Source organism: Hippocampus guttulatus, chromosome 13, assembly GCF_054856545.1.
Source record: "Hippocampus guttulatus isolate MCC_2025c chromosome 13, RoL_Hgut_1.0, whole genome shotgun sequence".
NCBI classification, from domain to species: domain Eukaryota; kingdom Metazoa; phylum Chordata; class Actinopteri; order Syngnathiformes; family Syngnathidae; genus Hippocampus; species Hippocampus guttulatus.
Window position 1 is genome coordinate 10,938,010 of NC_141273.1, and position 24,762 is coordinate 10,962,771.

Here is a 24,762-nt window from a genome sequence, read left to right on the forward strand (position 1 = left end):
AATTTCGAGAAAGATGCAACCAAACTGATTGGAAGCAACCTAACCCAATTTGCACCACCAAAACCACAAAGCTGTTCTGTTTTTTTTTTCTTTGTGCTCTTTGCATTAACCCACGTCAGGACATCAGATAGTATTTCTGGTCGTGTCTCAGCATCCGTACTCCGACCGTACTCATCTTCCTACTATGCCTGGCTTGATACAACTACTGTCAAAACAGACTAGTGTTAGCATTGTCACACCTCATCCTAAGATTCAATAATGGCACACCTCGACTTTGACCAAAGGCGGATTTGTCGGTCCGGTGACCGTCATGCCGCAGAATGTATGCACTTCCTCTTCGTGGAGTTTTTTTTTTTTTTGTCTGGGAGCGTTGTCAAACCAAATCAGCCTTGAGTCATCTCACAGGAGACAAACAGTGATGACAAACGCTCCCTGGGATGTTTCTCATCTAAATTACTGAAAGGGGATTACAAAAGACTAACTACGAGGAAACAAATGTGTTTTAGAAATGACCACAGAAACTGGGCAACTACTCAGCTACTCAAGTGAGCCGCTCTACTTTCAGCAGAGAGAATGAGAATGGTTTTGTCTAGTCGTGACTGTCTCAAAATTTAGGTTCATAAAAAATAATAATAATAATAATAATAATACAATTTTTGTGTGCGTGAAAGAATCACACACAGAGTTGGCTGTAACAATTTAGCTCCACGGTGTGGACAATAACAGAAAGCAGTTCTGTTTTCATAGTTAACAGTGGTTGCGGGGAAGGAGTTCTCAGAGGACAAGCGTTCATTAATGCTGTGCTTCACCGTTGAGTAAATGTTATGATAATTTCATTTGCGTGAGTAATTGCCTCTACAGTTCTGGCATCAAGAGTGCGTGGCGAGAGAACAAAAGGGGCAACGCCTATTGTTTATGAGATCAATGTGAAAGATACCACTTGTCCATTCCTATGTTTAATATTTGAGAGCAAGAGTGTTCTCAACAGGACGGTAATATCAGATCAATCGAGTGAATACAATAAAGAGAAAGGGAGGGGGGAGGGGGGTGGAGCAGCTCAAAAGGCATTTCAACACAAAGCTGCAATATCTGCCAATAAAACACAACAAAGGATTCTACCCTATCCTTCCCTTTGACTTCCATCCCTGGATCGCTCTCACATTCCAAAGTCGGGAGATGTGACAATTAAAACTGTAACCGGTTATCTCTTGCTTTTATCTCTCTTGTGTAACCGCTACCGCCTGCACACACATGTCTGTGTGCGATACTGCGCTTTGATTGCACAGTGACGCTGCAGGCCTCCAGTCAGGCAGAAGGGCCTGCGGAGTGCTATGACTGAGGGGCTTTAGACAAGCCAACTGCGGGTCAGGAAATCATGAAATCAGCAGAGCAGAGGGACAATGACATGGAGATTAGGGATCAGTTAACCTCCTCCTCTGGGTAGCCGGCCTGTTTGCTGACTGACCGTGACTTCCTGCTTTTTACAAAGGCGTGCACACGCTATGGAGCAGGCACATTCTAAAACACACCTTGCAGCACGAATGAAAGTCAACCACTCTCACCCTTTCGCTCCATCATGCAATTACACAGGCGGCAGTCGCTTTAGCACCGCGTCCACCCTTTCCTATACGTAATAGGTGCAGCCAAGCGTCCGGCAGCACACTGGTGACTTAAAAAAAAAAAAAAAAAAAAGGATCACTTCACAACTTGGATGATATCATCTGTCGGCTTGGCAACTGTCCGAGAATGGGATGAGAGCAAGGTGAAGGATGAAACACCTTGTTTCAAAAAATGTTTCTACCTGGTGGCTTTGACGCGTCTGGACTCTGACCTCACCTGGTTTATTGCTCAAGAAGAGACTTTCGACGGCAGCGCACTCGGATTGACCCACAGAGAAAATGGGAGTTGGCACACGGAAGGATTATTGACGAAAAGACCAGAGCTGGAAAGGACTGAAAAGAAAAGGTGGATACGCATCCGGATGGAAAAAACTCGATTGGGTCACCGAGGAAAACCCAATTTTATCTCGGTTGGTTTACATCCCCGGGCTGCGTATTGAAGCCTTCTCTGCAACAGTTGGACAAGTCCCGTCATGTCATGCTCGTCAGTGTTCCGCTGCGAAGCACAGCCAAGTTCCATGGCAGTTTGAGTATGCGAGCTTGGAGTTCAAGTGTCCAGTATTTGCTCAAGAACACAGGTAAGAACTGATCAATCTTTTCGGGAGGGGAAAAGCTTTAAATAATTCATCATTTATTTTTTGGATTCCTGGTTCATGTTTTCAAGGGCTAGATCCCCTCATCTTAAATGCTAAATAATGTATGGCAGCTTTTAGAGATCATTTCGAGTGTTTCTTGGCCAATCTGCTTTAATGGGCTTCTTTCATTTAAACTTGGCTACATTGAGTGTGTCCTGGACAAAAATTCATGGCTGAATCGCCTCCTTGGCCAAACTGACATGTTGGGATAGGAATGCTGCTTTGTCCGCGCGCTCCAATCTCCCGCTGCTACCAAAGTGCCGATAAAACCTTTACGGGCCAACAAAACCTGTTTGCTGTAGTGGCTTACAAATTCACAGAGTGAGTGTTTCAAGTCACGAACCCAGCTCTAATCTGGGCAAAGCTGTTTGGGAGGCTGTAAAAATCACAGACCCTGACTCGATTATCCAATCTACGCACCAGTATTGGTCCACTCGGGTTGCTTTTATCAATACAATAATTATAAATCACAAAACGTGAAAAGCTTTTGATTTTCTTTCAGCGTTTCATTTAGATTTCATGTATGGCTGCCTGTGTGTTTGTCTGATAACAATGTTGGCCCACAGTTGAGTTTTGTTTTTTTAATATCGTTTTGAACAATCTGGAAATCTGTTTGTCAATTTTTCATTAAGTAAACAATGTACTGATCGGTTTGGACAGTTTTCAAAAACCGCTCCACCACGAGTTCATTTAAAAAAAATATTTGACAGATATCAAAGGTAGAAAAAAAATACATTGCGACTGAGTATGACAATAAGATAATGCTTCTGTTGTTTTGTTTTGTTTTTCCAGATGGCAATGCTGCTTCCAAAATGTCAAATTCCAAGGGTTGACTATTGAACAAAGAAGGACGTACAAAAGGGTTCTACGACTTTGCTGGTCGTCTTAATTGGACAAACAAAAATATTCAATTCTGTGTTAAACACTACCAAGATGCCACTTAGAGCATCCTTGCACAGAAAGCCAACTGGCCGTTGGTCAAGCAGACACTCAAAGCGCAGAGAGGTTCTCTCGGTCAACATGATCAGTCTACCGCTGGCTGATTTCCGCCACATTTCACATATTGGAAATGACACCCATCGAGACAGCTTTGGAGACCTTTCCTTCCTAAAAATGGGCCAAAGTCTACTTCTCCAAAGCTCCCAAAGCGAGCAAAATCTCTTCTTGGCCTGCTCGCCACCACCAAAGCCTCCTCGTCTGAACATGGAGGCAGAGGGCTCCCAGAGCCCGGACTGGCCTGTGGAGCAGCAGGACAATGGCAGCCAAAAGAGGAAGAAATGCAACTCGATGCCACTGCTGGACAGCGAGGAAGCTGAGACTATATTGGTGGACAGGCATGAAAGGGGAGACAACGTTGCGACCGCTCAGTTTTCCAGAGCTGGATGGGGCGACCTGAGTGCAGACATGAATGGAGACTCCTCGGCGGCCGGTGACAAAATTCAAGAGAAACAAAAAGAGGAGGACAATGGCTTTTCTTTTAGCCTCGATCTGGGCCCTTCCATTTTGGATGATGTTCTGCAGGTGATGGACAAACTTCAACACTGAGCGAAATAGCTCAACGGTACAAAGATTGGGCGATGTCAAGCATCTCGTTTGTTTCCAGAAAGAAAAAAAAAAGTGAAACAAATGGTATTCCGCTTAACATTTCCTCTTTGCTGAAATATTGTCGATGTTGAACTATGCATATGCATTGTACATTTTCGCCTTTGGTGTACTTCCTTTAATATTTTTGTTATTCCCCAAACCACACTGTACAATACTTGACTGCTGGTTTGGCTTAAGCAGTGTAGCGTTTAGAAAAGAAAATGCTGCAGCTGAAACCCAAGGTCCTGGAACTGCGATGCCTTGGCGTGCTTGGCAATCTGCTGTGAGCAGAGGGCAATTTTTCCTCCGCACGCATCTCTGAGGCCCCACTCAAAGGTAGACCAAGGTACCCCCCATCTCTTATTCCTAACAATGTCGTGAAAACAAACACTTAGCTCTGCTTCCAATAAAAGTCATTGCCAGCGGTGGCAGGTTTCACTATAGTCCGAGCCACGCCACGAGTCCAAGATCTCAGTGAATAGAGAAAAAAAAATGGAACAGGCTGTTTTCTTAGCTGCAAACAGAGTCCCGCACTCTGGCGAATGACACACAAGAGGGAAAGTGGTCAATGGTAAAGTGATACCTCCACATATGTGTGGGGTGTTGAGGGAAGACGACCAGAGACCAGAGACGACCATTTCAGCTGTGAAAGTCTTGATGAGGATTTAAACAACACTGTGACCAAACAAACCTCTGACATGAAAAATATATGGTTGTAAATCACACGCTGTGGCCCACATGAAAAAAGTCAAAGAATACAGGCAAATGTGGGCACATATGGAATGAGGAAGACAAGACACATCTCCAGTCAGTCATCTTTCATAGCGGATAGAAAGATGCTTGAAACCAGTTGTGGGGTAAAGCCACAATGAGCCGCAAACCAAAGTACCACGCGGGTCATGAGTGGACCACAAGTGCCCCATGGCAAAGAAAAAGACTTCTGAATTCTGTACATGTCCTACAGAAACGGCAATGCCTGCACTGTATCTGTTTGGTTTGCCCCTATTTTAAACTGAGCGTCCGATTGTTTTGACATTTTGATTTCAGAAAAAAAACACATTGTGAAATGCTTCTCTGTCAAAAAAAAACAAAACTGTACTGTTTGGTATTCTGGAGAAGTAAAGAAATGCATATTTGAAATTCCTACAACTGATGGTTTTGTGGCTCAAACTACCCTTTGTCAACACACTTCGTCAGAGGGAAAAAAATCTATTGTGACGAAATTTGTTCTTGTTTGACAAATGAATGAAAATGTAAGATTTGTAGATGCAGAATAAAGGCGCTTCACTTCACTTCAGTATTTAAAACTAACGGTCTTAATTGTAGTGGTGCGGTAAGACGAAAAAAGAATGTGAATTTCTTGATCATAAAATGTGGTGTGATCTGAATAAACAGATTTGGTTTCAATTCATACCGCACAAACAGTATGTATGGTTTTTTTTTAAAATATATTTATTGAAAATGTCAACGTTCACAGGACAGGAATGACAAGGCAAGGTGAACTCTTGGATTTAATAAATGGTTGAGTCTCCTTTGGCGCCAGTAAGCGCAACCAAATGTTTCTTGAAGTTGCAGATCAGACATGCACAACAATCAGGACGAATTCCTCTTCACAAAACCATTACAGCTCTGCAAGATTCCTGGGATGTTTGGTATGAATAGCTCATCATGCCACAGCATTTCAACCGGGTTGAGGTCAAGACTTTGATTGGTTTGCTCCAGATGGCATATTTTTTTCTTCGGAGGCTATTCTGTTGTTGATTTGCGTCTGGGATCATTGTCCTGCTGTAACACTCAACGTCAGATGGCCGCCGCAAAATATCTTGATCGACTTGTCATTTTTCCATTGAAGATAAGAAGCTGTCCAGGCCCTGAAGCAGGCTAAACACACCTACACCGTGATGCTCCCTTCACAATTTTTCAGAGTTGGGAAAAGGTTTCTCCGTTTCTAAACAGTATATCTAGCCGTGGACTGATGAACGACATCAAGAATTTTAGAAATATTTTGTAACCTGGAAAGTGTTGTACTAATTTATATCCAAAGTCCTGGCGTCAACCCGATTGAGATGTCGTTTTGGCATAACTTCAAGAGAGCTATTAACATCAGACATACCAGGAATCTTGTGGAACAGAGACAGTTTTGTCGATGATCCAAAATGCATCCTGATCATTGTGGGTGTCTAATCTGCAACTGTAAGAAACCTTGGGTTGAGGTTACTACAGCCAAAGGAGGTTCAACCAGTAATTCAATCCAAGGGTTCATTTTATTTTTTCCTAGCTGTCCTGTGAATGCAGGTGACTTTAAAGGCAACTGTTTTTGTGCTGTTCAAATAAGAACCAGCAGTAAGCTTCACTGCAAGGAGGCAATTTGCATGTAATGACGTGGACATGATTCTTTGTCTGATACAAGGGCACTTTAATCAAATTTTGTTTGTCAGAGAAAAGAACCGTGAGATGTTAACACCCTGTGATGTAAAGCTATATTTGAAAAGGCAAATACAAAAAATCCTGATGTTTTATGTAAAGTTATATTTGTGGAGGTCAAGTGTGACGAATCGCATAAACAATTGCTCAACAAGTGGTCTGCCACATGATTGACTCAAGAAGGGGGGGGGGGGGGGGGGGCAGTATTTGAAATCCAACGATATATATTGCCTGCACAGCACAAATATCAGTCACATCTGGTACTGCTTCTCTCTATCCAAACATCTAAACTTGCTGTCACACAGAATACTCAAAACATTGTCATCTCTTTGAGCGTAGCTTTTATGATTAAACACTGAAAAGATTGTTTTGGCAATGTGTCTTTCTAATGTACTCGCGTCTCCTAGCATAACTTGATGCTACTGAAATGTATTGCAGGTTTCAAACACACATGGCCATCTTGTGGAACTGACATTGTTTGAGCTGTGTGTCAAGTCAAGGCAGTACATTTTATCTGGTTAAATAGCGTTGGGACTAAAGCATTCCAAAACAGATATTCAGAACAGTCTCCTAACACAATAATTTGGACCACACTAAAATCACATCATATATTTCCAAAACAAATAAAAATACAAACATCTCTGCATCGGTATATTTCACAATAATTGAAACCAGTGCATCCTTCCAATAAAACTAGGACATCAGTTTTCTTGAGCCTCCAACGGCATATTAACAATATGAAACGTGTTGTCATGAGAACTTAGGCGGATTTTATATAAAAGCTGTAATGAAATGAAAAATCCAATTTGATAATGGATCATGATAATGGAAAATGGTAAATGGAGTGCACTGACAGTATAGTGCTTGATTGACATGATACATTTTCCAAAGCGTCATTTTTAGTAGGGCCCAACTGATTAATCGCCCAACCGATTAAATCGGCTGGTTATGGCCCTTCGAAAATCGGCCCAAATCATCAGCGAAATGACCGATGTTTGCCGATTGGTTTTACCTTTATGTACTCTGGTTTGAATTTTTTGTAACATCATGTCATTTGTTAGGTTCTCGGGTTTTGAATAGCCTTGGTCCTCAATACATTTAAGGACCGCTGATAGAATATAAACCCAGTAGGGTTCTAAGGTCAGCAGACTCGTGTCAAATAGTGGATCCCAGAGTTCAAAGCAAATATGGTGCGTCAGCATCTAGCCGTTATGCTGCACGGAAATGGAACAAGCTGCCAACAGAACTGAAGTTAGCACCGAGGGTAAATGCTTCTAAATCTAGGTTAAAAACTATATACCGGTATATTTTTTCCTGTACTCACGATAAAGGTCTTTGAGCATTTCTGTCATCATTTTTTCCCCAAACCCTGTTCCTTCTTCTTGTCATACATGTTGATGAAGTCACAGTTTATCTCGGGCTCATTGTGGATTTTCTGAGCTTTTCTAAATAGTCTCAAACACTGAATCAACCTGACGAGCATGCAACAATCTTTTGACATCAATTTTTCAAAAAAGGCTTTTCAATTCAAGACCATGGGAATGTTTCCACCAAAGATGGAACATTCAGCTGTTTAATCAATTCTTAACTGATTTATGGGCAAACGGGAATGACTTAGGCTGCAGGTGACATCTGTGGGATACTGCAGTGTGCCCCTAAAAACACGACATTACATTAATAATGAGAACCCTGTAGAGGCGGAGTCAGGGTTGTCAATGAAAACACACGGCCCCCACTGTTTAGGCCTAATTTTTGGGGGGCTATGAGTCTGAAGTATTGTCCTGAACGCGTGTGCATGAGTCTGTTCCCTGTAGAGAGCACTACATTTGGACTGGAAGCTCTTCCTCGCAAGAGCCCTCGCCTTGTGTGTTTGCAGCTGGCCGATGTGCAGAGGTGATAGCGGGATAAATAACAGGAGAGGGATCTGATTGTTTGATTTCAGATAATATCCAGTGAGATGGGACCTCTCAGGTTTTGGCCACTGACCTGAAACCAGATGTGGATCAACATTATGTCATGTGGGGCCTCCTTATTGAGAACACTTCCCAGAGAAGGCTAATTTGAAAATCCCCCTACAGCTGTGTTGTTTTCAGTCTCGGGTGCAAAATTAAATCTATGAAGATATCAGCTTTGGCTATCAGTAAGGCTAACTAGGTTACTGTAATACCATTTCAAGAGATTAGTGTGACAATTCCCAGTGCAAAGCCTAAATCGCCCTTGGCAAGGTGTCTTGAGGGGGTGAAACTGAGTTTGTTAGACTCAGAGAGGTGGTGCTGGTAATTTAACCTTCTCATGCACCAATGATAACCTGTAACTCGATAAACTGTAGTGACCGCTATCCCTGAAAGTCTTAAACTGTTGATTATTTCATCTACCGGTACTCTCCTGGTACAACAAAATTACTACTGGGGTTTGTAAAACTTCATTGGCGATACATTTTAAAAAGGCGATCAAGATCTATCAAAATTGCTTGTGTGAAACAAAGTAACATAGAGAACATTCCTTCCATCCTTCTCCAATCCAAAGGACTATATTTAAATGATCCAAAAGAGGGTTTCCAATTTCAAGAGCTATGCGGCGGGCACAGTTACGTGCTAGCTTAACATTATAGCACAGTGCACCCTCTGTGTTACTACGCGAAGAACGACGTTCCTGGCGCCCTCCAGGTCAGGACCACTAATAAGCAGCGGACCGAGAGGCCTCAAGCCAACACAGGCCCACAGCCTCTTGATTTCAAAGCAAATAAACTGAAGATCATTTCATCAAACAAACTGTTCAAAGCCATGCATTTGTTGCAAAAGCCTGGCTGCACTCTGTGCACCACTGATATGAAATAAAACTTGGTTTACATGACTCTCTTTTGTGGGGAAGCGTTTAGGAAATTGGATTTTTATTGGAAGCATTACCCTGAGGAGATATTTCTAAAAAGAAGCTGGTGCACATGACGAAAAGTGTGAAAAGAATTCCAAGATTTTCAAGTAACTAAACATCTGTACCTGTGTCGACATGAACTGAGATGGAGGGCCAACTTCTGGCTGGCCTTCAAGCCACAAAATCTTCAATGGATTTTCACTCAGGCCTCTTTCATTCTTTACTGCCAGCTCCTATGAAGATAAAAAAATAATTTATTGTCTAAAATGTACTCTGAAACGAGCATCCACTACCAGAGGAGTCAAAGATTTTGCGATGTTATGAGCCACTATTAAAGCTGTAACCTACAGATGTTTGGGCATAGACAACACCGATTTTCCCAGGTGAGTGGCAAAAATAGTCTTTGGGCAAAAAAACAAATGTTGTGAGCAGGAAACAACAAAAACAACCAAAAAATGTGATGCGGCTGATACTTTCTTGTGGGTTAAGCATATGTGATGGCTGTTGTGGTTTGAGTAAAGCAGACCGCATTAAAATTAATGAACCGGGATTTCACTGAATTCAGAAGGGAATAAATGTGGCTTCCTGAAAATGTATGCAACAGATCTTAATGTTTTTAACAAACAAAATGGAGGAGCCATAACAAACAAAATGAGGAGCCATAGACCAAGAGTTAGGTACTTACAGCTGCCCTCACAGTTGCAAATTCTACAACAGCGCTTCCTTTCTTCTTCCCTGACATTACCACATTCAAAACGTCTCCATACTGGAAATAAGAAATGAGAGGAAAAGAGTCAAACGGGAAGAGACGAACACAAAAAATTGCGAAGAACATTTGAAAACCCTTCACAAGAAAAATCTGACATGGAATAAAACACTGAAAACACATGGGGAAAAAAAGTTGGGCTTCAATTTGTACTTAATAGCTAAAAACATACGCACACTACATAGGTTTGCTGTGTGAAGGACTCAGCCAGTAAGGCAAAAGAGGTCGAAAATGTTATCCGTAACTTGGTAGGAGAATACATTTGATGAATAACATAAAATGTGTTGGCTCTCATCCGGGATACACTAGGTGGGAATTAATAATAACAATAATAATAAAAATAATGGCACCTCTACTGCACTGATTTGAGCAAATTGCAGAGGCCAGAAGTCCTTTCAGACTCCAATTCGACCAAACAAAACTTTGTGAACTGCTCTCGAACGTTATTGCTTCTTAAACGCACTCCAGAGCAAGCCCACGTAGTGACACAAAAAAGACGCTCAAAGGCATAAAATAACAATATTTGCACATTACAATCCCCTACCCACAAATCAAAAGAAACAAAGAGAATGTATTATTTTACACGCCACAGGGACACGTATGCACAGTCTTCCACGTTCCATACTTGTTTTCCCACACGGTGGTGGCTATTTCTCTTACTCAAAGTCGTTAACTGCCACTCATTACAGCTTGCCATGTCAAACAAAAAATATTTTCCCTCCGACAGTTCTTCCAAAAAAAAAGGCAACAGCCTTATTTTCCACAGTCATCCCACAGGGCCATCCCACCTAGGTTTCTTTTGAAGTGAGTGTGTGCTAAGGAGAAATTCAAACGCTTTTTTCCACACGGCTTGACGTCAGTGACACTTGCCCTATCCTCATTTCGGGGCGGCATATGCGCCGCAATAGCCATGTGAGGGATGGAAGCATACGGTGGCGCACAAGTTGCATGAGAAGCGCACATTTCCTCATGCCTCTCTTGGCACTGCTTAATCACCTGGGAAGAGGGGCATGAACAATGGCGCGCGCGCCTTTAGAAGGGCACTTCAACATTGCTTTCAGCACTTTCACCGCAACAAAACTTAATGGGCCTTGTTTAAACGGAAGAAGAAGAAAAAAAATGAAACGATCCACAATTTTGAAGTCATGCAGGCATCAGATGCGTGCATATTTGTAGGCAGGTTTGATAGCTTGAAGCAATCCGTTAAACCCATTTTGTTAAGTCGCCAAACCACAGATAGTATGTACCGGTATGTTTTTATTTTTTGTTGAGGCAAAAATACTCCGATTTTGCCTGCAATATTTAATGCAAAAATATCCCGCCTTGGTAGAGTGAGTAGGTGTGTTTTATAAAGTATTAATCTTTTCTCTCTTTTCATGAGCAAACCCGGGGTGTGATTATCATCTTTCTTGCAGTTTGTCATTTGTCATTACCTTTTGTAGGAGTTTAAGAATGAACTCTTGGCAGTAGCCACCGTTTGTGCCGTCGTCATTTTTACACTTCCACTTCAACTGAAAAGAGAAAGAGACGTTTGTGAGAAACGAGACCTAGAATGCAAAGCGATATCTTTTGAGGCAATTCAAGAGCTGCATGGAGCAGATCCATGGAATGAGGACAGAGTGTTGAAAAGCTTGATATCCATCTGAATAATGGTTCATGCGTTTTCTATATTTTGAACTCAGCCTTGATTCCCCCCATATTACATGATGTTGTTCTAGCGATTACTGGGCAAGCATTCTTTGCAAAGGAGCAGCCTCCACAAAAAGCTTGCAACACAGCCAAAATATCCATGACTTCCTGTGCCGCTAAAACCAGATCTTGCGCAACCTCTCCAATCAATCATATTGTTATGGCCCAGCAAATATTACAAAATAAAGCAGTATTATTAATGGCAAGGACAAAGTGTTGATTCAGCTCCAGGTCTCTGCTTGCTGTCAAAGAAGAGGCTGAATTTCTGGGAATGTGAATATTTATACAGTCCCTTTTACTAACAATAATGGTAAAAGTTGAAATGTTCAGTATTTGCCGCTCGATGTGATGTCTCACGTTTCATCTCACAATTTCTCTCCGTTCAAATGAAATAAAATAGGACGACGCAACTGAAAATCTTAACACGGAAATTGCAAAGCGGATGATATCAAAAGGGAATAACCAAAGAATTTTGATTTCAAAGTGTTGTCAAAGATGAGACATGGCGAAAGGAATTTGGGGTCTGACCACAAATAAAACAACACAAAACCCAGTTCGCCTGAAATACAACGCACTGAGGCTTCATGTCCGTGACATGCCCTGACATTGGTCGCCATGGGGCTGTAGTTTATTGTTCTAAATGAGCACAAAAATGTCAAGGAAATCCCTCCTGCACCGGACAGCAATCAAAAGTTGAAACCCAGATGTAACGTTTCAAAACATCAGCTAGCATCCCCAGAGTCTGTTAAGATTTCAGGCCATTACTGGGAAGAAATATAACAAGCTCCTTTTTGGCCATTTAAAGTGTACTGAACTGAGATTGGCGCTCAGTGATGAGTTTCACCAATGTCCTGCACTTTCAAAAGCACTATATCCCCTTTTCACGAATGAGGGATTGGAGACGGAATAAGAAGCCTCATTTTGACCTCTCTTAGGAACTAAAACCACACAGATCTACCTTCAATTTGGGGGTGACGCTGCTCCTGGAACATCTTCCCCCTCCAGAGTCTGCGGGGTGGGAAATGAGGCATTACTTGAAGAAGTCAAAAGATGAAGAAAACAAAGATTTGATCAGGCAACCGTGGGACTGATGCAAATGTATCGCCATTTTAATCGGGCTGTCACATAGTGAACGCCGCAGACTTATCATCTACAGAGTGCCTCTTGGGAGAGAAAGAACACTGCTCCAGACTTCGGGGGGCCTGACTGCGTGCAAGTTGAAGATCTTCGCATGAGTAATTGCACAACCACAAAAAGAAATCTAATCTCGGGCCAACACTCCCCATTTCCCTTACCTTCACATGCATCCATACAATTGATTTATTTGACTCTTTTCCACCCCCTCATGTCTCCAAAATGTCAACGCAGGAGTTTTCATGCAAAAAAAAATTTTTTTTAATGCACATGAAGGTCAAGTTTGAGGTCCGAGTGTTTGTGTGTGCAAGTGTGCTTGATGCTTGACATTCCTCTATAAACATGCCAATGTCTACCTGCCAAGAAAGAAAAGTGGTCCAATTCAAAGCGTTATTATGCCAAAAATTCACATATCAATCTAGTTATTGTTTCTTGCGTTACTAATATCTGGTAAAACCTGCCTGAGCGCCGCTGACAGTTTGACAACAGGGTTTCGCTCATATGAGAAGTAAAACGACTTTGTTAGTGCAGACTCAACTCATACGGGTCAGACGGAGCTCCATGGTGCTGGCCCTAGTTCAGTTTGCCGCGCAAACTAGCACAATGGATCAGGTTCTAAACGAAAACTAGCAGTACTTCTGTGACTGTAGTCTCCCGTGTTCTGCTGTTCTTCTCTTTCTCTTTGGATCTGCTCTCTGATGAGCCTCTGTTCTTCCTCAAGCTGTCTGGATCCCTCCTCCCTCAAACGAATAATCTGGTGGAAAAAGGCACACAATACAAAGATGTAACAACTTAAAGGTCTGGAAAAATAGGAATCTTGGCATTTCATTGAGTAACAATAAATCAATGTCACTATCGCATTTATTATAGGGCAAGTAAAAAATAATAATAATACAATTACAGAAAATGGCGTTTACAGAGCTGGACATAACATTGCTGCAGTCATGATTAAAAATAATAAATTTCAATCATGACTGAGTAGAAGATGCAGATATCTAAAAGTTGATCATGTTGTTGGCTGCCACGTTCCTGGGGTGGAAACAACCAAATCAGCTCTGCAATGTAATACGGTATGTATGTACAGTATGTAACGCTTGCTATCGTCAAACAAAAAAGAAAGAAAACAGTGAAGTCTTGGGTCTTGATTGAAAAAAGGACACTGCCCCCTAGTGGTGAACTTCTCCCCACCATGGCAAGAATCATGCACTATTTTCATTTATCACTGCATTACTGAATTTTAATTGCGTCAAGTCATGCAATATCACCTAATTATGCTATGACAGTGAAACTACTGAGAATCTGCTTATGGCCCCAAACTTTGGAAGCTTTCAATTCAATAAGAGTCAAGAAATTGATTTTTTTTAAAGAAAAAAGGAAAAAAATGGTGTAAGCTCCAGAGTGCGTTGTTTTTTTCTAATGTTCTGCACCGGAATGAATTGTTAACCTAATGCATGAGGGCTGGTAGTTGAGTGAAATTTGAATTTTCAGCCTGTGCACTTCCTTCATTCTTTTACCTCTTCTTCAAGTGTTCTTGTGATTTGGACTTCATCTTGGGTCTGAGCTTCTGCTTGTCGCTCTCTTGCCTCAAGGTCTGTCAGGCGCAGAGATAAAGGAAGTAAGTCCTCTTTGAAACCGTGAGGTTCTACACATACCCTCCAAAAGGATTGGAACTGCAAGGTCAATTCCTTCGGTTTTATCGTCTACTGAAGATGTTTGAGTTTCAGGTGGAAAGATCAGTACGAGACAAAATGTAAATATCATGGGGAAAAAAGCTGGAGGCGTCAAATTTTGCCTCACGTTCATCTTTTCATCTGAAACCCAAATGACTTCAGTATACCGTACAACGAAATCAAGGAATTGGCCTTGCCGTTCCAATACTTTTGGAGGGAACCGCATAACATCACAGAACACTTTCAAACTGAAACGATGTGATGAATGACAACGCAAACCAGTTGCAATTGGCCTTTTCTACGGGGAACCTACCGAGCTTAATCTTCTTTCTCTTGTCATCAAGTTTGCGGTTTCGTTCCTCCGCTTGTTTTTTGGCAGCACGAACCTTGTCATAGGCGGCCTGAAAACACCAAGATGAATGCCAGGATAAATGATCTGTAAGTGTGCATATTCGAAGCCACACAAGAAGCGTAGCGGGACTCAGTGAGACCTACCTTGGCAGCAGCATCGGTCAGCACCTCCAGAGCCTGAGACAACTGGTGGAAGAGCTCCGCTGGAGCATTTGCAGAAGAGAGAAGTGATATAACAACTAATCATTGAAACCGAAACCCACGAGATATGTTTTCGCTCATAAAATCAAACGGCTCTATCTGTAATTTTGCTGCATCGGTTTTGAGAAGGCTCGCGATTGTTGTCTTAAAAGTGCCAAGTCAGTCCCAATATCTCCAGTGACAAGCCGGCAAGACTGCACCGGCCCCATGTCTTCCATTAGCGTGCCGAGAGGGGCCAAGGCTACAATCATCACTACCACACAATATTCCCCACCGCTTCAGTTGTCATCTGACACACACACACACACACACACACACACACACACACACACACACACACACACACACACACAAAAGCATACAAGAAGACCACAAGTGCTCTCTATCATGCAACGCTACTGCACTATACCAGCCAAACTTAATTATTCTCTTATGGGAGGTCTGGCAGGGCAGTATGGTTACTCCCAGTTGGGATTGGCAAATTCTAACTAACAGGAGGCTCTGGGGATCAGACTGCCAGCAGAGGTCAGGTTACCACAAACGGTAACAAGCGACACAATGAAATGCAACTGGGAAAGATCTGTCATGCCCAAGAGGTCGCTCAAGCTGGCACAACGTTTGGAATTGAGCGGAAAGGAATGGGATGTGACCCCCCCCCCAAGCTGCCTTAACTGACCTCACAAATGCATGCAACCTTCCCCAGAGAGGCAGCACATCCCAGTCTGGTTGCAGTCTCGTGCGATTGGGACAAAGACTGTCCATGCGTGGGTTCAAGTGTTGAGGCCCTCTAAACCGCTTCTTTTCCATTTCTGGGAAACCGACCCCCTGCTTTTACATTCTCCCTCTCCAGCCCCAACACCACCAATTACGTTCTTTGTCCTGCATGACATAATCAAGAATTGTCTGAGCCATTCAAAAACCGCAGAAACCTCACTTGATATATTGGCCAGCCTGTTTTCCAAGGTGTCTTTTTGCCCGTCTGACAACAAAGGTACACACAGATTTCCTTGCGTGATTATACATTTGCTGGTTTGCGACTGCCTGCCAGACGAGACCAGACAAGAAAGCAAAAACGTACCGGACGTAATTTGACTGGTTCCGTCTGGCTAGAAAATCAATGAGAACTAAGACCCAACTAAATGTATCAACTGTGGTTCTGAAATGGACCTTGACTGACATATCTAAACAGCCTTTTTAAACTTCTACAGGAGAGCAAACCAATCAAGCTTCCAAATTCATTTTATGGCTGCTTGATGGCTCCGAGGGAGACAAAAAAATTATAATCTTGACTTCACTTACCTGCTTTTGGGTTGTCGGGGTTCTTGTCTGGATGGCATTTCAAAGCTTTCTGTCGATAGGCTTTTTTGATCTAAATAAAGAGACCAACACTTTAGAATAACACAAAAAGATACAGCATGTACATCACAACACAAAAAGCCAGACAGTATCCGCGTTGGCACGGGTTTTGGCAAAAGTGAAAGTAAAAATTCTCTCTCTCAGAACTCTGTGTTTATGTGAAAAAAAAATCAGGGACTGTATTCTTTGGATGAAATTAACACCCGCGCTGACCCCGTTTCCTGTCCTTCTGACACATGAATTGAAAGGAACCGCTGCGGCACACACCACAGTGAATGAAAAGTAGGTTTGTGATGTAAATGGGGCTCAGGTAACGTAATCGAAGCCATAGAATGTCTGATGCTTTACCTATAAAATTATTTTCTTTAACTCGGGGGGTCAGTGGCCGGAATGTTAACCATTCTTTTATTGATCTTGGGACTAGTTATGATCAACGAAGCTCTCGTTAGAGGAAGCGAGTGGGTGATGGAGAGACACTCTGGAGTTTCCTGTTTAAAAAACAACAACAACAAAAAAACGTCATTGTTTTGCACAAGTTACAATTCTTGCTACAAGCTCTTCTCGTGGTGGCAGGCAGCTTTGCCTCTGTTCTGCATTATATTCCGATAGCTCATTTAAGCATAAATCCGTCTGCCAATATGTTACAGGTCAAATCAAGCACCTCTCATTAGTCTTTTGCAACAAACACCTCGGCCCCCCCCTGGCATGAATGCACAGTTTTTCTTTTCGTGCGGACTTAACTCGAGAGGGGCGGGGGGTGGTAAGAGCCACAAATCTAGTCTTCTCACTCCATTTTGTTTCATGTACGGTTCAAACAATAAATAGCTCAAGGAGAGAGCAGTCATCATTAGGCAGCCTCTCGCCTTGATGCTTGGCAAAGACTTTGTATCGCCTCAAACTGACACGCAAAGCTGAGAAATGGTGCCATACGCGCTTATTGGTGTTCTAAGCCTACTTTCCCCCTTTTCGCCTCCCTCTGCCGGTTCCTCCATTTTTCTGCATGCCCTGTAAATCTCAAGCTGGAACAAATTGTAATTTACGGACATTCATATATTACTAGACTAAAGCAAATTGTAATTTATTGACATTCAAACTTGTCCAAAGCACATTCCACAAAATCAAATGGAACGGCAAAAAAAAAAAAATGGGTTCTTTTTTTTTTTTTCAAGCAACACTCCTCAACTACGTTCAACCTTTACCTCCTACATTTAGAATCTCGCAAGCAAACAAAAAGAAAATACTGTATAGTGTAGAGTGTTTACTATGTTGTCGTGAATCAAAAAACAATTTAGTATTCTTCAATACTTTTTTTTATAATTGTTCAATTTATTTATCCTCAAGTCTCCAGGAGAGTTTGTAACATCCTTCTCACACTTATCTACAGGGAAATCGGAGGACCTAAGTACTCAAACATATTCAGAGACTTGGAACAAACGTGCCCTGTCATGGCGAACACAGAATAAGGCTGTATTTTGAAACACACCGCTATATTCATCCATATTTGTGAAGCAATTAGAAGTCAGGCATGGCTTTAATCACCCATCAAATGGTTGGAAAACTTCATTTTTCAGGTAAATCAAATACTTCTTCAAATAAATGCCATGTTTATTTATTTTTGACCAAGTGAAAACAATTTTGAGGGCAAAAAAGAAAATCTGTGTGACAACAACGAATGCAAACTTTGCGGATAGATAGAGATTAGCCAAACAGATGATGATGTCAAGTTGTGTACATTATACATCATTTAAAAAAAAAAAAAGGTTAAAAATTCCACAACTCTATGTGTCATGTTTATCATCATCTGCAGCAAGTAGACAAGACAAACAAGTGCCTACATCTGTTGCAGCAGATGTTTAACAATATTAGCATAAGTTGAGCAGTTTGACTCCTAGACTCTATCATCGGTATTCGTAGTCTGTAAGGGAGACGCTATGTTGCACATCGTCATCATTGGCTCACTGCACACACCTCGGTTCTTGGATGCAGTCACGTTGTTACATAGCGCGTTTCGACCTCGGCTACTCAAAGCGCTTCACACCGTGACCTCATTCACCTACCGATGACACAGCATCAGAAGCAACTGGGGGTTCAGTATCTTGCTCAAGGACACTTTGACATGATCGCAACGCTCGGGGATCAAACATCCAGCCTCTGGGTTGGGAAGCGACCACTCTCCCACTGAGCCGTGCCACTCCATAAAGGGAGGTTAATTATATCTTCTGCCATCTATCGGAACAAGAATTGCAGGAGCTATTCTACCTGTCACGGCACGTCGCTGTTGCTGTCATTGACGAATGAAAAAAGATATGTGTATTATTTGGCGCAAACAAATAATTCTCGTACCAACTGCGTGAAATTGGATCATTTCCCCCAGTACATCCGATGATTTTTCTCATGACACTTTAAACTAAACATGCATATCGCTTAAACCGTTGATGCTGACTGAAATGAATTCTTGTGAGGTGTGCTGACGAGTCAATGGGAATATGCTTTCATAACGCATGACAGCTCGACAAATTTTTACTACAGTTAAAGAACACTTTTCAGTGAGATTCTGGGGTGTTTGCGTATCTGCTGTACTTGTCAAGCTTTAGTTGACAGGCCAGCAAATGTTGAAGCAGAGAGACCACCAGTAGCCTAATACAGTGGGGTTTGGTGAAAAATGTCTGCGATGTCCTTGTTAAAAGCTTCTGAGGGGACAATTACAATCGATAAACTGATCCTGGTAAAGACAATACTGTGGGGTGAGTCCAGCCTCCTTAATTACAAATCTTTGACCATTTACAAGGCTTCTTCAGCTGGGAGGGTGAAATTAGCAGGCACAAAGGGAATGAGGTGTTATGGTCCCATTAAACCATTTTTTTGTATCACAAAAACCTGGCATTTGAACAGGGGTGTGCAAACGTTTTTCTTTCAAGCCACTGTATGTTGTGTGGCGTCTTGGCTTGTTGATGTTGTCACACCAGGTAATCAGTGGAAAGTTAAACCTTCCGTGAGGTCATTTTGATCTAATGCTTGTTGATATACATGGGTACAAAGTATGGCCACATGTGCACCCCACTATTATAACATTGGCTAATCAAGGACTCTTTACGTGCCAGCTACCACAGCACTCATCAGTTGACAAAAGTGACAACAAAATGGAAGGAGAAGACAAAGAATGCAAATCTCACATGTCAATGCAATAGCTTTACAAACAATGACAAAGCCCACAGAAATATGATCTGGGATGAGCCGCTTGTCTTTTTTATGATAAACAAAATGATAGCCGTGGTCGAGCAGCAGGCCAAATAACTGCCCATCACCCGACATCTGTCTTCACTGAAGCCCCCCACAGACTAAATATTCCGGCCACAAAAATTGCACATCCCAAACAGCAATCAACAGACCTCTACTGTGTTTTAGAATCTTAATTCTGGTTCCAAAACCCCCATAAGTGCTTGCGGCATAATCCTCTGTAAAAGACAGGACTTTTCCAATTAAGAAATTTACTGTTTCCCTTATTTTGGCAGTGATGTTGATTTGCCATCTCGATTGTGGATTTCAGATGTGGTTTTGAGGGTAGATGATCAGCAAACGGGCGACTATATAATGGTCAACCACTTTGGAATGTGAAATAAAAAGTAAGAGGGAAAATGGACCAAAAATGATCTGAGACTATGGAAATTTTGGTGTGGTCCTTATAGAAATTAGAAGTAAAGTGGAACTAATATGACTAAACAATGGGGAATGGTCAGCAAATATCTAATTAAACACATATTTGAAATTCAGGCATAAGTCCATTATTTTTGGAGCTTGTTTCAGGGACAATAAGTCAAGTTCACGTCCAACTTTATTTTTTCCCTTTCGAGTCATTTTGTGAACGACTAAAACTTGTGCAGCATCCCCACCTAGCGACATTTTGAATTAAACACGCGCAATCTAGACTCCATGCAGTGTTTGGTGTTTTAATTTTTGGGTCGTATTGTACTTAAGACCCTCCTTCTTTTTTAATTACTTAAAACACAAATCGTTGACACGAAAAAGAACATATCCAGCCATAGAGCCAAAACGCAAAACGTCAATGAATACACATTCCATGATTGATTTGTAGTTCACTGTTTACAGACAGGAAATGTCATGTAATGGTTATTCTCTCCTTATTTACGCATAATTTTCCAAATTTATAAGGAATCGAATCATCTGCAAATACGACGTGATTATTTTTGCACGTAGTTCCCTTGAATAAAATGTATCTACAGGTTAGCTCGCTTATGCTGTACGTACCTCCTTCGTCGTAGCAGTGTTTTCAATTCCAAGCAAACCATAAAGGTCCAGCTGCAGAATATCCTTTGCCTTTCCGGACATTTCTGTCCACCATTAATTTCCGCACTAATGCTGGAATATCAATGCAAGACGTAAAAACGACACGCAGTTGGACAATTCCTTGTACAGTATCTGTTGTAGTTGGCGCCTCGTAATGACGTATACATACAAAGCACCCTGGGAAATGTTGTTATTGTATTGGTGATGCGTTTTTCAAGCGATTTCTTTCCCCCCACAAAAACGTTCTTCTCTATGGATTTATTTTAACATTTCGTAGGAATATACAATGAACGAAACACACGTTCTCGTTTTTTACAGTTGACTATGACTTTTTACAACGATGATGTTGTTGTTGTTGTTTGGGGGGGGGGGGGGGGGGGGGGGGGGAAGAGCAAGAAAAAAAAGCAAATGCACCCGAAACTACTGCCTATTTGTAAGGGAGTGAAAAGTGCATTACTAATACAAGTACAGTACCCGTACGTAGTGCTTAAACGTATACAGTACTCATACCTGTCAACTTTTTGGAGCGCCAACCTGTATAAACTACCAAAAAATCCTTAGAAAGAGCAAAAAATCCTTATAACATACCAAAGCATTTTATATGTCAAAATAACGGCAGAAAAAAACAACGAAATTTTCAATGATATTTATTGTAGATCTCCATAATACAATGTCTGGTTAATGTCTAATCATCATTCTACTTAGTGGCATTACTGTGTCCAGAGTTGTATTCCTGCGTTACTTTTTTCACCAACTCCAAATCATTTGGAGTTGGTGAAAAAAAACGGAAATGTTCAGAATCCGTATGATTTGTGCGATACGGCCATATACGTAAGATTTACCACAAAATCCGTATGAACTATGGCTAAACCGTATGAGTTGACAGGTATGAGTACTGAATTACTGTTCAACGTCCAGTATTACAGGACTTCGACTCGCGTAATTGAAATTGGTGGTTGGTGGCCCCCTAGTGGATGAAGCATTCAATTACACCTACTATAAATGAAATCAGATGTGAAACTTGTTTCACAATATATTCCAGTCCAATGGAGTAATTTGAAACACGAACTGCCATAACTACCAGTATTGGAAAAATAATTGACAAGTTGAAAAATTGCAAAATAAAATTGAAGAATGTATGTTCTACATGCATAGTGCCACATTTGACTAAAATCATGTATATGACCAACAGGCTACCAGTTCAGGTTGTGTTCCACCTTTCGCTTGAAGTCAGCTGGGTTCCAGCACCCGAGACCCTGAACAGCAGTATTGAAAATGGATGGATGGATGGATAATACGATAGAATATATCTTTTATGATGTGCACACCTCACATTAAGGGTGGCACGGTGGACAAATGATAAGCACATTCACATCAAAATTCTAAGATTGGGATCAAGCTCCAGCCAGTGTCGGCATGTTCTCCCCATGCTTGTGCGGGTTTCCTTTGGATCCTCTGATTCCAACCCGCATTCCTAAAACATGTGAGGCAGACATGTTAACCACTAGACCCATATAAATGAATATTATATGAACACAATACTGCATACAACAAAAGTAATATATTCCTATTTGTACTGCAGCTCTGTTTAAAATCATGAATCATCAAGAATTGCACATATTCTTTTCACAATCATTAATCAACAATCTGAAGACTGATGTATCTTTTTTTTTTAATTGACTCTTTTACTTCAGCAGTTCTGTAGAACAAGGCTGATTCACTTTCATAGCAAAGCTAATTAATTATTGCAACATTTCTTCCAAGCAGCAGGATCTGTCCTGAACTGAATCAACAAACGTGCCCTGACTCGGGCTGGAGAAACTTGCTCCTTTTCGAAAAGCTTGTTGGCAAATCAAAGGCCATGAAAAAAACGTATGCATTCCTTGAACAACAACAACAAAAAAGCCACAGGCTGCCTCTTTTATTTTTGACAAAAATTTGTGATCCCCCGCTTCCATCAATATATCCAAATCCCTCCAAGAAAAGACACACCCTTAGAATAAAATCATTTGGTCTATAATGCACTTTTGTTGATTTAAGATTAAGGCTAGGACTACATTTACTTAGCTGTTTAATCCTGTAGAGTTCTTACGTTAGCAGGACAGTCCCAAGTGTACATAAGGTGCAAGAGTTGTCTCAGCGTAATACTTTGTATAACTGTTAAGTAAGTAGTGTTTGCAGATACAATATAAAAGTATGCACAGAAGTGAATTGCAGCAATTGTGCGTTTGTTTACTCTTGTGCTTTATCAGTGCTTTCAGATAATGGCCCCTTGTTCTCAGTCATTCTTGCTCTCATTGTGATTACACAGTAGGCTCCAGCTACATAATAAGACAATTATTTCCCTGCAAGAGTTTGATTTGAAGCATCTTCAATCATCCAGTTTGCACTAATAACCGACCACAGAAGAATATTAATAGAATATCTTTCTTATTTTGATCTAACACGTTTGTCTTTTGCATAATTCAAAATTCTTTTAGTGAAATCTAGAGCAGGGATCGGCAATTTAAATGATGGATGGGCCAACAATTCTTCATCAGTGGGGTTCACTTAGGATGCATTTCCTAACCAGATGTCCACCAAAAATGATATTTTAAATATGGACAAAATACATGCATATGTGCAGAATGTGTGCCGTTAATATCGTATTTCATTTCTGATAATTCACTGCATGTGTAAAAGGTCGACAATCCTAACCCAACGACAAAGGTTTTGAAGCAAACAAAAAATAAAACACATACTGTAATTTTTTTTCCCAGGACAAAGAGCTCCCTTGCATGAAAATGGCCATTCACAGCCGGCATAAAAACGGCTAAAAACAAAACCAACATTGAGTAGAAAAACAGATTTTGTGCATTTTTTCACAAAAACAAAATCCATCCATCCATCATCTGAAATGCTTTATCCTCACAAGAGTCGTGGGTGTGCTGGAGTCCATCCCAGCTGTCCTCGGCCATTGGGCGGGGTACACCCTCAACTGTTTGCCAGCCAGTCACAGGGCACACATAGACAAACAACCATTCACACTCACAATCGCACTTAGGGACAATATAGAATGTTCATCCATCCATCCATTTTCTAATCTGTTTATGCTGACGAGGGTCATGGGCGTGCTGGAACCAATCCCAGCGGTCTTCAAGCAGTAGGCAAGGGAAACTCTGAATCGGCTGCCAGCCAATCGCAGGGCACACATAGACAAACAACCATTCACGCTCACACTCACACCAAGTGACAATTTTGAGTGTACCATTAACCTGCTGTGCATTTTTTTTTTGAATGTGAGATCAAACTGGAGTACCTGGAGAAAACCCACACAGGCACGGGAAGAACATACAAACTCCACACTCGAAGGCCGCAGCCACACCCTCGAAACCTCTACCTCTGCACTGTGAGGCCGACGTGCTAACCAGCCACCAATGTTTTTTCCCTTCCTCCTTCAATCCAAAACATGCATGTGTTTTTCTGTTCTGTAGTCTACCTTTCCCATATTTTTGAATGTGAATGGTTGTTTGTGTATAGGTGGCCAGTGATTGACTGGTAACCAGTTCAGAGTGCACCTCACCCAAAGCTTACTGGTATTGGCTCCAGCTCACTTGATTCTAATGAGGACAAACACGACAGAAAACGGATCAGTTGTTTATTCATTTCAGTGATAGTTTGAAAGAACGTCTTTCTGTCTCTCTGTCTTGATTGTTTTGTTTTCTGCTTTTGTTTTGTGCAAAACGGTATTGTTGATTAAACACTCACACGCGTATACCATTAAAATCATAATGCTCCCCCTTACTTCATCCCAGCTTCCTTGTCTTCACTGTTGTCATAGTGAAATTGAAAATACACGCCCTTGGCATTTTCCCTTGGCAGCTTTGTCCTGATTTCCCAAACATCTTGGTAATTTTTTATCAGAAGATCAGTCATCAGGGTTTTTTTGAGGATCAAATGTTTTGGAGTGCTGAGCTCTCGGTCAGGCGAGAATTTTTTTTTTAACACAATTTCGTCCTCAAATTTATTTAAGAGAATCATAATGTGTTTTTGGGAAAGTCGGTGACTAAACCATCAAATTGATGGTTATTGAATTGTTTAACCACAGACAAAGATGATTGTTGATTGTATTTGTAAACGGGATCCATAAAAGACACTGAATTGTAACCATACTAAGA

The 24,762-nt window shown here is 41.4% G+C and overlaps 2 protein-coding genes across 3 annotated transcripts in view; one reads left to right on the forward strand and one right to left on the reverse strand.

Annotated features, from left to right (window-relative positions):
- The window catches only part of dnajc17 (DnaJ (Hsp40) homolog, subfamily C, member 17), a 29,345-nt gene extending 8,597 nt beyond the window's left edge, over positions 1-20,748 (reverse strand). For both annotated transcript variants that reach the window (XR_015102605.1, XM_086126540.1), the window contains exons 1-10: positions 20,567-20,748; positions 16,244-16,313; positions 14,888-14,946; positions 14,706-14,793; positions 14,237-14,313; positions 13,359-13,476; positions 12,547-12,596; positions 11,333-11,410; positions 9,819-9,899; positions 9,259-9,366 (exon numbers count right to left, since the gene is read on the reverse strand). Coding sequence is in view for 1 of the 2 variants with exons in the window: in XM_086126540.1 (XP_085982666.1) it covers positions 9,259-9,366; positions 9,819-9,899; positions 11,333-11,410; positions 12,547-12,596; positions 13,359-13,476; positions 14,237-14,313; positions 14,706-14,793; positions 14,888-14,946; positions 16,244-16,313; positions 20,567-20,647 (810 nt within the window). In the remaining variant the exon portion in view is untranslated. The remainder of the gene's footprint in view (positions 1-9,258; positions 9,367-9,818; positions 9,900-11,332; positions 11,411-12,546; positions 12,597-13,358; positions 13,477-14,236; positions 14,314-14,705; positions 14,794-14,887; positions 14,947-16,243; positions 16,314-20,566) is intronic.
- LOC147196323 (cdc42 effector protein 3) lies at positions 1,565-6,416 on the forward strand. The gene is made up of 2 exons (XM_086126541.1): positions 1,565-2,197; positions 3,047-6,416. The coding sequence occupies exon 2, from the start codon at positions 3,188-3,190 to the stop codon at positions 3,797-3,799; it is 612 nt and encodes a 203-aa protein (XP_085982667.1). The 5' UTR covers positions 1,565-2,197; positions 3,047-3,187; the 3' UTR covers positions 3,800-6,416.
- Positions 20,749-24,762: the final 4,014 nt, after the last annotated feature.

Excerpts from the sequence above, each read along its gene's own strand:
- LOC147196323 (XM_086126541.1), top strand. The coding sequence starts at position 3,188 with ATGCCACTTAGAGCATCCTTGCACAGAAAGCCAACTGGCCGTTGGTCA.